The following is a 15,919-nucleotide window of genomic DNA, read 5'->3' as shown; positions in this document are numbered from 1 at the left end:
GCGTCTTTGCGAGGAGGCTGGTATGGGAATTCAACCCACGCTGCTGGCCTTGTTCTGCATTACAAGCCAGCTGTTTAGCCCACTGTGCTAATGGAGCAGGATTCACTGATTGGGAGACCGTTTTGCCGTTTGGACTAAATAGCATGCAATGCGCATTGGGGACGCTATTCGGTAAGCAAGCATGCAAATGAGCCAGCACTCTGCTCGCATGGAATCAGAGTAATTCTCAGCTCAGCGAGTGTTCCAGCTGCTGGGGCCAGAGTTAGCGCCAAAGGGCCTGGCAGCTGGAGCTGTTTTTAAGCATTCCATTTCCCATCCACTCACTGCAGCCACAAAGATGACTCAGAGGAGTCCTGCCCCCCAAGGCTGTGAGTCCGAGGTGGATCCATGCTAATGAGGGGAAGAGAGTGTCTCACAGGGTGGGCCACGAACTCAATCCTGACCTCCTGAACAGTGCCTGGGTGGTCGTGGCAGAGGCACTCAGCACTGCCAGCCTCAGCAGGAGGAGACAGCTAGTGATTCTGTGGGGTGGGGATCATTGTTGTGTCCTCTGCCCTGAAAGGGGCAAAAAACCAGGGCAGGTTCGAAAGGCCACGGTGCCGGTGTCTATTCGTTTGGGTGAGATCTTCTGATCTACTGCTTCCTCTGCAGTGAGGTAGCACTTCAAAGGTGTGCAGCATCTGCTGTGCACCTGATTGAGCTTGGTCTTTGATGACACAGTATGGGGGTGTCCAGAGGGGAGGCCTGTGTGGGCTCCTTGATAACCAGATCCTCTCTGAGTATTTACAGGACACAGGCAGCACTCAGCAGTATGAGCAGCCAGGAGCTTGTAAGTAGTACCAAACGGGTTTAAAAGACAGACTGCAGCAATGGCAGTCTGAACCAGACCACCCTGATTCCAAGGGGGATACACCTAGTCATGGAGTTGGCACCAAGTCACTATCCGCTACTGCACCTGGCCCGGGCAGCCACCCCCAGCAAGCCTGACAGTTTTCAGAAATTTTTTTAGCCCCCTGCTCCTCCTCCACAACCAAGATGCACAGTCCCCATTTGTAAATACTTTAGTAATTCACGTCCGCAAGACCTCCACCTTAGTGAAGCGGAACATCACGGGAGCACTGTGTCTAACCCGCATTTAAATGCATGCAAATGGCAATTTTGCATGCCCCCGCCAGTGTTGGGCACAAACTTGTTTTTTGCCGGCAGGTGGGAACCAGAGTAAGGCACCTGAATTGATGTCAGGTGTGGATCTCGATTTTGGCCAGACGTCCAATTCTCCACCCGATCGCGATTCGCATTTCCAGCATCGTGATGCGGAGAAATCAGTCGAATAACCCAAATCATCTGGTCTGCTCATCATCAGAGACCGGGATTACAACTGAAGATGTATATTAGGATCCTGTGGAATTCCTGAAATGTGAATCTATATGGGAATTGCCTCGGATGTTTAAACTTCTGATGGGCGACTCCTTTGAATCCCTGGACCCTCCCTGGCTTACTTTGACTCTGAGCGAGGGTCAGAGACTTCGAACAAAGTCAAGGGGCTGGATTCTCTGATTCGGAGACTAAGTGCTGACGGTGGCGTTTTACGACTTAAAAAATGGCGCTAAACGGCCACCGATCAACCGTCTAGTGGGTGGCTAGCAGCCACGCAGCGTAGATCACCAGGCTCTAGCTGTGAATACGGCCGGAGAATTGCCGGGTCCGTGGCAGCAATGGACCCCGCCTGCCAAATAGTGTTCCCCTTTGGCCACGCTCGCTGTCTTCGGACCACCCCCCACCAGTACTCCCAGTCTTCGCAAAAGCCCCCCCCCGCCCGCCGATCAGGTCCCGCCTGATTATGGCGGCGCTGGACTTAGTTCCCGAAAATAAATGCTACATGTGACCGGTACCGTCGGGAACTTGGCCCATCGGGTGCGGAGTATCGGGGGGCGGGCCTCAGGTAATGTCCGGAGGCTGACCATACGGTGTGCGGCGTACACCTGGAGTAGGTCATTTTGGAGGGGGCGGAGCATTGCAAAAGTGGCGCAGTCCCCGATTTCGGTGCCCACGTGGATTCTCCGGCCGATCGTCAAACGCGATTTCGGCGTCAGAGATCGGAGAATCCCGCCCGAGGTATATAACTGGATATTACCCAGGAAATGTTATACAGTTTAAAACCTGGTCGAAGACCTGGGTAATTGTACAACTGAAACACCTCCATCGAAGGTTGACCTCTCTCTCTTCCTCTGTCCTACCTAGAAAAGCAGCTTACTGCTGTCTCACTACCAATGTGTTACTATTGACCCTCCAGATTCAAGAGCTTGTTTGCTCCCTGATCAATAATTCACCAATTTATGGAAATATTTATCTGGGTGACTTTTTCCCACACAGTAGTGGCTTCTGACCCCAATTAATCCTGATGTCAAGGTCCAGAAGCTGACACGGAAGATTCTGCCCAAAGTTTCAGCATCTCTGGACTAAGGGCTATATTTTAAAGGTTAAAATTGTCCAAATGATCACCCAATTGATCTCAAAAAATTATTTAAAGGAATTCCCTGGAATAAATGTTAAGATTATAATTTATCCCACACAGTCTTGATGGACTGAATTTTTATTGAATAATAAAGTTTACATTTTCTGTTTTCTTATCTGAAGGAATCTTTTCTGAACTTAGGAAATTGAAGTGTCGTTTATAGCTCCACCGATAACTGTTCCTCTTTTAAGAATTAAGGGTAAAAACTATTTTGGATCACGTGCTTTTCATGTGTAAAGAACACCTATCCAGAGTTGTTTCGATATTATCCAGCTGCTCTCCTTTCGCCCCTCAGTCATCAAAACCAGAGGGCATATGTTACTATCCTTGCTATTGGCTAACAATTACATTAAAAAAATAGACCTTTGATGTAACTATGACATGTTACGCAAATATAAAGGAAGAGTGCTGGTCAAAGATTCTAGTCCAATAACTAATTTGGTAATTTTTCTTCCTAATGGTTAGTAAGTTTGAAAAAATACAACTCTCCCTAATGTTAGATAATAGGATGCTGTGCTTGCCCTTCCACCACTTCACAAATCTAGGCATGCTTGAATTCACTTTCTCAGCAATAAACTCATTAAATTATATCAAACTGATCAACCGTGAGTCCTTTGGATAACTGAAATCCGCCCTCTCCTCCACAATTGTCAGTAAAATCAGTAAGACAATCACACTCCGATGAAGCACAGGAATAAAACATAAGCCAAGCCCTGCATTGTACCCAATTTTCTGAACTGAGGTAATTTATATTGTTGCTCAAAATTAAATAACTGCACTGGAATTCCCCACCAACTCCAGCCAATGTTCCAATTTCTCGTCCAGCTCACTGAACAGCAAACTCTCATTTAATTAAAGTAGGATATAAATCGATTGAACCTTACCCCATCTCTACTGAGGAACATTTCAACTTTCTGTAATGCTCATTGCAGTACCAAACAGGATTGCCAAGGAAATGTGCCCCTCAAATTCCCTTTTGCCAAGTCTGGAGCACTTCTTGAATCTCCTAATGAGGAGTGTTCTATCCCGCACAACTTCCCACTGATTCTCTTTCCAGTCTTTCCCACCCTTCCTTTACTCTTTCCTTTCTGTCTACTTCTCTCTCCAAATGCTACTCCCCTCCCCTCTTCCTCTTCACTTCACCTCATTTCTATCCCTCCCATTTCCTCTCCTCTCATTTTACTTCTCTTTTTTTCATCCATCCCTTTTCTCATTTTCTCCTCCATGTTTCTTCACTCTTCCAAATTCCTTCCTTACTCTCCCTGTCAATCCTTTTTTGTTCTCTACCTCTTTGTCCTTTCTCCTTCTCTTTCTCCAATTCTCTCTACCCAAATCCGAATTCCCATTCAATGAGCAGGATCAAAACTTACCCATTGCAACCCCCAATCCCATCATGAGCAGCAGTGAAACGTCAGACCTCACCTCTCCTCTTGGTGAGAATTCTATCAAGCATCAGTTTCCCACCCCAGTGATCAGTTACTCAGCATCAGAATCTGGCTTCCATAACAGAAAGTATATTCAATGTCACAAAACCCATTCATGGCATAAGAATGTTTCTGGATAGGCTAGAATTTATCATCCATTCTTAATTGCCCTGAAGAAGGTGATGGTGATCTGCCTTCTTGAACATCTGCAGTCTATGTGGTGTCGGTGCACCCACAGTGCTGTTACGGAGTGAGTTACAGGCTTTTTACCCAGTAACAGTGAAGGAACGGCAATATATTTTCAATTCAGGCTGTTGAGAGACTTGGAGGGGAATCTCCACGGGGTGGTGTTCCCATGTATCTGCTGCTCTTATCCTTCTAGATAGGCATTGTTGAGGGTTTGGAAGGTGCTTTGAAGGTGGCTTGATGTGTTGCTGCAGTATATCTTGTAGATGGTACACACTGCTGCCACTGTGCATCAGTGGTGGAGGAAGTGAATGTTTGTTGATGGAGGTGTCAATCAAGCAGGCTTTTTTGTCCTGGATGGTGTAAAGATTCTTGAGTGCTGTTGGAGTTATAAGAACATAAGAACTAGGAGCAGGAGTAGGCCATCTGGCCCCTCGAGCCTGCTCTGCCATTCAATGAGATCATGGCTGATCTTTTGTGGACTCAGCTCCACTTTCCGGCCCGAACACCATAACCCTGAATCCCTTTATTCTTCAAAAAACTATCTATCTTTACCTTAAAAACATGTAATGAAGGAGCCTCAACTGCTTCACTGGGCAAGGAATTCCATAGATACACAACCCTTTGGGTGAAGAAGTTCCTCCTAAACTCAGTCCTAAATCTACTTCCCCTTATTTTGAGGCTATGTCCCCTAGTTCTGCTTTCACCCGCCAGTGGAAACAATCTGCCCGCATCTATCTTATCTATTCCCTTCATAATTTTAAATGTTTCTATAGTTGCATTCATCCAGGCAAGGGATGCCATCACACTCTTGAGTTGTGCCTTGTAGATGGTGGACTTGCTTGGGGAAGTCCAGGTGAGTTTCTCCCCACAGGATTCCTATCCTCTGAACCGCTGTTGTAACCACAGTATTTATATGGCTAGTCTTTAAGTTTCTGGTCAATGGTTAGCCCTAGCATGTTGATAGTGAGGGAATTCAATGATGATTATGCCATGGAATTTCAAGGAACAATGGTTAGATTCTTCGTTGAGCTCTCCACAGAACAGGATTTTAACTTTGAAAAGGGAAGAGAGGCGAAACAGAACAAAAGAAGGGAAGAGTTGAGAGCATGTAAAGGGGAGTGTGACGAGATGAAGGTAAATCTGAACGAGTTGAGAATTGAGGAATAATGAAAGGAGAGGAAAGAAAGGGATAGGAGGGGTTGATGGCAGGAGGGGGGTCAGAAGAGGGAGGAGTGTGTCAAAGTTTGCAAAGTAAATTTCCATGATTGCAATTATTTTTTTAAAAATCCCTTTTAATATAATTTTACTTGGTAGCTTTATATTAATGTCATCTGTTTATGGTATCTCAAATAATTTGATTGCATTTTCTTTTGTGATTACTCACAATATTTTAAAAATGTCAATCAATTCTCCTGGATTTTTTTTCTCAAATGATAAACATATGCTTTGTGAACTTTTCAAAAGTTTATTTTTACTAGATTTAGAGTACCCAATTATTTTCTTCCCAATTAAGGGGCAATTTAGCATGGCCAATCTACCTAACCTGCACATCTTTGGGTTGTGGAGATGAAACCCACGCAGACATGGAGAGAATGTGCAAACTCCACACCGATAGTGACCCGGGGCTGGGATCGAACCGGGGTCCTCAGCGCCGTGTGCAGTAGTGCTAACCACTGCGCCACCGTGCCGCCCCTGAACATTTTCAAAACTTTTTTTTTTTTTTTTTATAAATTTAGATTAGCCAATTATTTTTTCCAATTAAGGGGCAATTTAGCGTGGCCAATCTACCTACTCTGCACATTTTTGGGTTGTGGGGGCGAAACCCACGCAGACACGGGGAGAACGTGCAAACTCCACACGGACAGTGACCCAGAGCCGGGATCGAACCTGGGACCTCAGCGCCGTGAGGCGGTTGTGCTAACCACTAGGCCACCGTGCTGCCCAACATTTTCAAAACTTAACAGTATAAGTCCAAAGGTGTGCAGGTTAGGTGCATTGGCCATGATACATTGCCCTTAGTGTCCAAAATTGCCTTTAGTGTTAGGTGGGGTTACTGGGTTATGGGGATAGGGTGGAGGTGTTGACCTTGGGTAGGGTGCTCTTTCCAAGAGCCGGTGCAGACTCGATGGGCCGAATGGCCTCCTTCTGCACTGTAAATTCTATCTATGTAAATTCTATCTATCTATGTAAAAAGTCCTATATTCATTCCTGTGTCACAACATATGAGAATGTGATTTTGTGTCTCAGTTGAGTTCTAACTTCAGTGGCACCATTGCTCTGGAAAACAGCACAAAGGCTCAATGTTTCTCCATGAGAAGGAAAATGGAAAGGAGAAGCATCTTTTGCCATTATCATGTATCTTCCAGCAGTTCAGCATAGAATATATGAAGACAATAACTTACAGCATCTTTCCATGTATTTTATAGTCCCAAAGCGCTTTACAGGAGCATAACCAGACGTCATCAGTATACCATTTGATTTTGAAACTCTAAGGAAATGTTGCAGAATAAAGTTTTGCCCTGAATAAAGTGTCCTTTCATAATCAATAGTAGCAAAGAGAAATAAAAATTACAATTGGCATATGTTGGTTTAAAGCACCTTTTTTGGAATTAGTGTTTAACAAACAAGTTATCATTCTAGACATTGAATCCAATTTTATGACCACAGCAGATGTTAATTGCCAATAAACCAAATCCCAGGGGGAAACATACTGATCTCAGCAGCAAGACGTCCAGTAACAATTTGGGTATTTTAAAAGTTAAAATGGATAGAATTCCCATCATAATATCTCATTCTTTCTGTCCAAAGGTTTCATGTTCTTCCTATTCCAAAAGTCCTGGGGAAAATTGATGTACAGATAGATCTGGGAGTTCAGGTCCATTGTACCCTGAAGGTGGCAACGCAGGTCGATAGAGTGGTCAAGAAGACATACAGCATGCTTGCCTTCATCGGACGGGGTATTGAGTACAAGAGTCGGCAGGTCATGTTACAGTTGTATCGGACTTTGGTTAGGCCACATTTGGAATACTGTTGTAATTCTGGTCGCCACATTACCAGAAGGATGTGGATGCTTTAGAGATGCTGCAGAGGAGGTTCACCAGGATGTTGCCTGGTATGGAGGGTGCTAGCTATGGAGAAAGGTTGAGTAGATTAGGATTGTTTTCTTTGGAAAGACGGAGGTTGAGGGGAGACCTGATTGAGGTCTACAAAATTATGAGAGGTATGGACAGGGCTGATAGCAACAAGCTTTTTCCAAGAGTCGGGGTGTCAATTACAAGGGGTCACGATTTCAAGGTGAGAGGGGAAAAGTTTAAGGGAGATGTGCCTGGAAAGGTTTTTACGCAAAGGGTGGTGGGTGCCTGGAATGCTTTGCCAGCGGAGGTGGTAGAGACAGGTACGATAGCATCATTTAAGATGCATCTGGACAGATATATAAATGGGTGGGGAACAGAGAGAAGTAGACCTTGAAAATAGGCAACAGGTTTAGATCAAGGATCTGGATCGGCGCAGGCAGGGAGGGCCGAAGGGCCTGTTCCTGTGCTGTAATTTTCTTTGTTATTTCTTCTTATTGCCCCACTTTTGGAATCAAATAAAATTGAATAGCCTGCCCTTGTTTACTTATGAAATCCTTCCAAGCTGTAAAAACCTTTAACCTCCATTTGAAATTTAACAGTTGAAAAAGAAACAGGTCCCTAAGTAGCTCCTAATGCACATTCCCAAACCAAGCCTATTTACATATAAACCACTTGACCAGGGGAGTCTGATCACAGATGCATACATCTAGCACCTTCACTAATTTTCCCTCAACTCTTCCAGATAAATGGTCTCTGTTAATCTTTCCCCAGTTAATTGCATAACTTACACATACACACATCCGTCCTTGTTTATGGAATAGCACAATATTCCCCACAAATATATTTTTTTAAATCCTATTCTCACAGGAACAAGTTTAAAAATCCAAATTTTTAAATTTATCCCTTCAAGTATTCATCCAATATTATTTTGAAAGTTATTACTGAATCTTCTTCCATTGCACTTTCCAGGTTTTGCATTCTAATGTTTCCATCAAGAAACTGAGTTGTGCACGCAGCTGAGTCTCACATATTATAAAAGATTAGGGACTGGATTAGGGACTGAAATCGGGTTCGGCGACAGGGCGGAGAATCCACGATGACGACAGAATCGGGGGCAGCACCACTTTCGTGATACTCCACCCCCTGAAAAGCGACGTACTCTAGGAGTGCGCCGCATGCTGTATCCGCAGCCTCAGGTCATTGCCTGAGGCTCGCCCCGCGATGCTCCGTCCCCGACTGGCCGAAATCCCGACGGCATGGGACACATGTGGTCTCATCTGTTGGAAACTCAGCATGGCAACTGCGGACTCAGTCCAGCGCCACCACAGTCGGGGGAGGGCCGGTTCGCGGGCAGGGGAGGCACTATTTGGGGTTGTGTGCACTGTGAGGAGGCAGGTCCAGGGGCGCGCGAGCCGGCCAAAGGGTAGGACTATTTTTGTGGCCTAGATCCATGGGCTGTGTCCGCCATGAAGCACGGCGCGGCCGCTGTAGGTCGTCGCTGTGCACATGCGCGGCCACGGACCCGGCAATGCTCCAGGCTGTATTGGCAGCTAGAGGTGGAAGCTCTACGCTGCCTGGCTGCTAGCCCCCAACCCCCCCACCCCCCAGAGCAGGGAATCGGTGACAGTTTTGCGCCAGTTTTCCTGGTGGAAAACACCACCGTTTTCACGCCGCCGTGGGTAGGCACCCAAACGGAGAATCCAGCTCAGTTGTTTAGAAAATTGTTGCATTCCTCTTTGTATTCCAGCATGCTGATTGTGGTGCTACAGAAAGATCTGCAGTTTGCTTTCAACTGCATGAGCATTTACTATCTTAATTTCATCACCCCATAACAGAATCAATGCAAAAGTTGCGATAAGAATTATAATAAAATTTATTTCCCATCCAAATGAAAAAGTGAGCACTTGTTTGCACCAACCTTCAAAATGTTTCGATTTGCTTTACAATTGCAAGACTACTTTTTTTAAAGAGGTCAAACCATAATGCTTTGGGGTCAGAAACTGGGAGGCTTGCTTAGCATAGGCACCTTAACATGAGGCAAACATTTTGACAACCCCTAATGTTGATATGTTCACGTTAATGAATTCAGATTTCATTTGCTGTTGTTAGATTCCAACAAACAATTTTAATAAGGCGGTATGCATTTAGCTTATTATGGAAATGATCAAAGGTATTAGAAGTTAACTTTACTGATGGGAGATTGTTAGTATTGATTCACAATGCATTCCTTTTAATAAGAAACCACAATGATGTGGCCTGGGAAATACCGCTCAGATGCAAACTGAAAGCGTTGAATTTATATAGCGCTTTAGAACACCTCTCAAATGTCCAAAATGTTTCACATTTCATTCTTTTGAAGTGCCATAGTGGTTGTTATAATGCCAATAGGAAAGCTAGTGCACAGTTAAGTCCCACAGGTGAATGAGCAGTTAATCTGTTCATTGGTGGTACTGGCTGAGGTACATCTCACCGGAAGGTCAGTACTTCCACTGATGTAGCACTCTGTCACCACAGAGCAGAATGGAAATGAAAGAAATTGAAAGAACTTTGTAACCCCCAAGATAGTATACAATGGATTTAATACTGACATCTATTCAGCAGCTTATTTCTTTCAATTTAAAATAATCTCAAATTTTATTTTCAATTGGGGATAATCATTGTTCACTTTTCTTCTACCAAGCTTGTTTTATATTTGAGTGGCATTTTAGCTGTCAGTAAGACATTAACCCTTTCCAGTAATGCTCTGATATAAGCTATGCTGCGAATGAGTTCTGCATATGAAGCACCAAATCTATAATATGCCTCTTCAGTGGTATTTGTGTAATAACATGCTTTCAGGAGAGGTCCAAAGTCATACGGGCCATACACAGGCCAAAGAATTTTACCAATGATGTTATCGCACCACCTTCAAATTGATCTCTCCATGAGTACAAATCTCTACTGGAGTCATGGAATCATGAAATTTCAAACATGCAAACATAGAACAAAAGTAAGCCATTTGTTCCCTGGAGCCAACTCCCCCTTGAATAAGATCATGGCTGATCTGTTTGTGTTTCAACTTCCACATTCCCATCTTCACCGATAACCAGGAAAGGCTCCTTGCAAATCGGGACACCATTTTAACCAGTTGGCCCAACCTGTCTCCCCCGTCACCTCACTTCAGGCCCCCCACACTCTTCTGACACCGCCCCCTCACCCCCCAATCATGAGGAGGTCCCTGGGACTCCCCTTATCCCATCTTCATCAAGTAAGCCCCCCCCCCCCCCCCCCCCCCAACCCGGGCTCACTCCCTGGCACTGCCAACCTAGTACCCCAGAACTCTAACGCTTCCAGCTTTCAACCCTTTGCACTGCTATCCTGGTACTGCCAGGGGTGGAGTGCCAAGGTATCCGGGTTTCAGGGTAGCACCCTGCCCATTCCCGATCACTCTGGCGTCTCCAATGGCCTGGGAGACCCAATCTTAGGTGCAGTTGCACCTGTGAGCACCAGTACCAATGGCACCCTGTGCGGGCTACCAGACCGTCTGTGGGTCCCGGCCACTGGGTGAATCCGGTGAAGGTATACTTAAATTATCCAAAATTCTGTTGAATTGGGCATGACAGGGTTCCTGAATCGTGGCCAATATCTTGAATCGTGTTTCATTTATTGTTATGTCACTGATGTTACGGAATACTCATCTGCTGCATAATTAACTTGCACTGGTTAAAATATTGATCACAAAATGTCATTCTATACCTTAGTACAACATTTCCAGCTGTTTAATATACTTGCAACAGACACTAAAAGCAAAACGACATATAAAAGAAAACATATCTGGAGTACCAGCATAGTTATCCCAAGTCAATAATTTACATCCAATAATGCATCTGTTGTTTTCCAAAAGGTATATTTAGGAGTTTTGGGGTGATCACATGAACTTATGTTTCCAGTAGAAGTTTGTACCCATTTGGAGGTCAATTTGGAGATGGTAACATCACAGCAAAATTCTTTGACCTGTGGCCCCTGTGAGTTTGGCTTCCTGCTGAAAATGCTGGAAACACTCAGCAGGTCTGGCACCATCTGTGGAGACGGGAACAATGGGCGGGATTTACCAGTCTGTCACGACAGGGCAAGAAAATCCTTCCTAAAGGTAATGTTTCAGGCCAAGAAGCTTTCTTCGGAAGTGTCGGGAGATGTAAATGTAATGGATTTTAAGTAAGTGAAAGGGAGGGGAGAGAGGAAGAGGAAAGGCCAAAGTCTGTGATAAGGTGGAGGGTGGGAGAGATTGTCAAAAGATTTCATTGGAGAAAAGGCGAAGGGTATGGTAATAGTTGTGGTGAAGAAACCACAGCATGTGCCCTGATTGGAGTCCAAAAGGCTGTAAAGTGCATAATCGAAAGTTGAGGGGCGGGATTTTCCAGCAATGGAGGTGGCTCACTGTTAGCCACTGGTGGCATCTTCTGTTCCTGTCGATTTCTGTGGCGTTTTGCGTGGCTCACCCATCTCACCGCTTCATTAGAACAGTGCAACAGCCTGAGGGTTGAGTTGCCCATTTGAAAGCAAGGTGGAGAATTAAGATGACAGGTCACCAGAAGCTCAGGGCTATGATTGTGGACTGAGTGGAGTTGTGTCGCAAGCCTCTAATGAAAAAAACCAACAATCAGAGATCAGAGCCCCAATTCCCTTGGACCTGGCTTTTCAGGGGTCAGTAATCAGACCTCCCCCAGGTTTGGACAGCCACTGCTTACATAACAGATGCTGTCTTTCGAGCAGCTTGTTTCATAGCTCTCCCTGCCCACCTGGAGCCAAGGCTGCCAGACCTCTGGGTGGGGAACCTGTCAATGGAAAAAAGCACATGGTGTCGAGATAAAATTCATGATTTTCCAAACACTGTTTTCTTCTGATTGCTTCAAGTGTTAGATAAAGAACAAAGAAAGGTACAACACCGGAACAGGCTTTTCGGCCCTCCAAGCCGTCTGACCTAAAACATTTTACACGTCCCGGGGTCTATAGCCCTTTATCCCATCCTATTCAAGTATTTGTCAAGATGTTCCTTAAACGTCAGGATCGTACCTGCACCACCATCTCCTCCAGCAGCGAGTTCCAGGAACCCACTACCGTCTGTGTAAAAAAACTTTCCCCACTCATCTCCTCTAAACTTTGCCCCTCGCGCACCTATGTCCCCTAGTAATTGACTCTTCCACCCTGGGAAAAAGCATCTGGATATCCAGATCTTGTTATTTAATCTTCATGACACACAATGGGCCACATTCTCTGTTTCTGAGTCCAAGTGCCGATGCCAATGGAGAACCTGTGGACTTTCACATCAGAAAAATCAGCACCACACCTGCACCGATTCTGCTACCAGTGAGGGGCTGACACCGGCGCCACGTGGAACACTATCGAAAACCCACGGAAAATGGTGCGGGAATCACCGGGTCCGTGATGGACACTTGCAGGGCTGACAAGCTGCAGCAACGCTTTTAAACAATACACCCCCACACACTCACTGGCCGGGGCCGAAATGATGGGACAGGTTGTGCTGGAGCACCCATACAGCTGATGGGTCGGCTGGAGCCAGAGGGCACCCAGGGGGGTGCCCGGGGCGGGAGGGGGTCACCTAAAGGACCCAGGGCATCATGTTTAGAGTGAGCCATCAGTGTCATGTCCAGCTGCATGGCTGCCTTGCCGGCTGCGGTATGGTATTGCGTACCTGTCCACCCCGACCCCACAGCCCACCTCCTGGCCACTCTGCATTGCTCCTCCCAGCCCTGGCAGAAGACCCCCAGCCAGCAGCACAACTGTTGGTGAAACACACGGTGCTGGACACTGTCCGTATGCCCTCCCTCTCTCTCTCTCTCTCAGCAGCCACCACATCAGGTTCACGATTTGTGTGAGAAAACGTGGGCCGTGCTGTCGTGAGCTCGGCCCATTTGAGGTGGAGAATCGCGAGTGGGTCCACTAATGATATGCGAACGGTGTTTCAACTACGTTCAGCGTGCGTCGCATTGACGCCGTTTTCGGGGAGCCGGGGCATCGCGATTTGGCGCTACACGAGTGCCTGCCACATTTGGGCATCGGGAACTATTATCTGCCTGATCGTATGCCTCGATTTCGGAGTCCGTCAACGGTGAATCCCGCCCAATGCCTTTCATAATTTGGGATTGTTGACAGTTTTCATATGACAAATATGGAAAAAGTTAAAAATTTTTGATTTTAACAGCAAAGTTTAGTCACAGTTTGAAACAAGACACTAAATGTTAATTGTGTAAAATTGTAATGAGCTAGGTTTGATGATGTTTCCCCACTGACTTGTAAATGATAAGCAATTAATTTCCCTGCTTCAGCAATTCTTAGGCAGCACACACCTATTTTTATTTCCTGGCTGTGACCAGCAGAAGACAAAACGATAAAAACAAAAACACAGGCAATCTACAAATGGAAGTCTGTAAGGTCAAGCTTTGGCTAAATTCAGGTTAGGAACGCAGAAGATTAGTTGGAGTTTATTTTGTTTAAACTAAGGAAGACAACCTGCTGATGTGAGTAGGTGTAGCACGTTTCACTGTCTTGCATTATTACTCAAAGATAAACTGCACTGTTAATACAAAGCAACCCAATAATAACTCAGTCATTGTGAAATAAAGTAACTAATGATTCACATCTGGTCCAGCTTTACCAAGCGCCCTCTTGAAGCAAATTAAACAGTTCACCAGCGAAAGACGAATAACCATTTCAGATTGTAAAGGGAGACCATTGTGACACCCTTGGGGTACATGACTTATAATTAGATTTTAGGCAGCATGCACACAACTCTAAATGTAAAATGTTCAATTAGCTGCAGTTAGCTGTTCAATTAAGACTGTAAACCTCTGACAACATTTCTTTTTCTCATTGCTGTCATTTATTTCTGTCATTTATCACCTTGTTTAATCCAACGGGTGGACTTATGAGCCCGATGACCTCTTAACCTTGCTTTTGTGTTCTGTTGCAGGAGATACAGTTGGAATGTGTGGTGACCCTGGTTCTCCAGCACACGGTTTCAGAGAAAAGAATGAATTCTGGATTAAGGGCATTATACGTTTTTCTTGTCTGACGGGATATATTTTGCATGGTTCCATTGATAGGATTTGTCTTCCCAATGGCACCTGGTCAGGGAGGCAGCCAGAGTGTAAAGGTAAGTGAGATCTGTGATATGTTAACTTTTGTTAATAATGTAGGCTTGTAGATAATTTGGGGAGGCAGTGGTGTAGTGATATTGTCACTGGGCTAGTCATGCAGAGATCCAAGGTAATGATCAGGGGACCTAAGTTCGAATCCCACTATGGTAGATTGTGGAATTTAAAACTTAATAAAATATCTGGAATAAAAAGTCTAATGATGACCATGAAACCATTGTCGATTGTTGGAAAAACCCATCTGGTTCATGAATGTCCTTTAAGGAAGGAAACCTGCCGCCCGTATCTGGTCTGGCCTACACGTGACTCCAGATCCACAGTAATATGGTTGACTCTTAAATGCCCTCTGAAATGGCCTAGAAAGCAACTCAGTTGTATTCAACCACTTTGAAAATATGAAAAAAGGAAAGAAACTGGACAGGCCACCCAGCATCGACCTAAGCACCGGGAACGACAATGGCAAACCCAGCGCTGTTGACCCAGCAAAGTCCTCCTTACTAACATCTGGGGGTTTGTACCAAAGTTGGGAGAGCTGTCTCAAAGACTAGTCAAGCAACAGCCTGACGTAGTCATACTGACAGAACCATACATTACAGACAACGTCCCAAAGAACACGATTATCATTCCTGGGCATGTCCTGTCCCAGCAGCAAGACAGACTCATCAGAGGTGGCAGCACAGTGGAGGGAGTTGCCCTGGACCACATGAAGTCTTATGGCTGCATGTATGGGCAAGGAAACCTCCCGCATACCACATACCATTCACCGTCAGCTAATGAATCAGTACTCCTCCATGTTGAACACCACTTGGAGGAAGCACTGAGGGTGGCAACGGCACAGATTATACTTTGGGTTGGGGACTTCAATGTCCATCACCAAGAGTGGCTCGGTCGTACAACCACAGTCCAAGCTGGCCGGGTCCTTAAGCTGCTAGAGTAGAACTGTAACAGTTGAAGGAACCAACAAGAGGGAAAAATGATCTTCAGCCAGAAGTGCTAAGTGAATGATCCATCTCAGTCTCTTCTGGAGGTCCCCAGCATCACAGATGTCAGTCTTCCGCAAAAATGATTCACTCCCTGAGATATCAAGAAATGGCTGAAGGCACTGGATACTGCAAAGGCTATGGGCCCTGACAATATTCTGAAGATTTGCGCTGCAGAACTTGCTGTGCCCCTTGTCAAGTTGCACCAGTACGGCTACAACACTGGCATATTGGATTTGTTTGTCACGTGTACCGAGAGTCAGTGAAAAGTATTTTCCTGCATGCAACTCAAACAGATCATTTAGTACATGAAAAGAAAACACGTAATAGGGCAACACAAGGTACACAATGTAAATACATAGACACAGGCATCAGGTGAAGCATACAGGAGTGTAGTATTAATCAGATCAGTCCATAAGAGGGTTATTTAGGAGTCTGGTAAAAGCAGGGAAATTGTTTTTGAATCTGTTTGTGCGTGTTCTCAGACTTTTGTATCTCCTGCCCGATGGAAGAACTTGGAAGAGTGAGTAAGCCGGGTGGGAGAGGTCTTTGATTATGCTGCCCGCATTCCCATGGCAGCAGG

The 15,919-nt window shown here is 45.3% G+C and overlaps 1 protein-coding gene across 1 annotated transcript in view; it reads left to right on the top strand.

Moving 5' to 3' along the window:
- The window catches only part of csmd3b (CUB and Sushi multiple domains 3b), a 2,394,280-nt gene that overhangs the window by 2,282,483 nt on the left and 95,878 nt on the right, over nt 1-15,919 (top strand). Inside the window, exon 62 of the mRNA XM_038809755.1 lies at nt 14,173-14,355. Coding sequence (XP_038665683.1) covers nt 14,173-14,355 — 183 coding nt within the window. The remainder of the gene's footprint in view (nt 1-14,172; nt 14,356-15,919) is intronic.

This window comes from Scyliorhinus canicula, chromosome 10 (genome assembly GCF_902713615.1).
Source record: "Scyliorhinus canicula chromosome 10, sScyCan1.1, whole genome shotgun sequence".
Classification (NCBI taxonomy): domain Eukaryota; kingdom Metazoa; phylum Chordata; class Chondrichthyes; order Carcharhiniformes; family Scyliorhinidae; genus Scyliorhinus; species Scyliorhinus canicula.
Note: the sequence above shows the minus strand (reverse complement) of the source record. Positions and strands in the feature narration are given on the sequence as shown.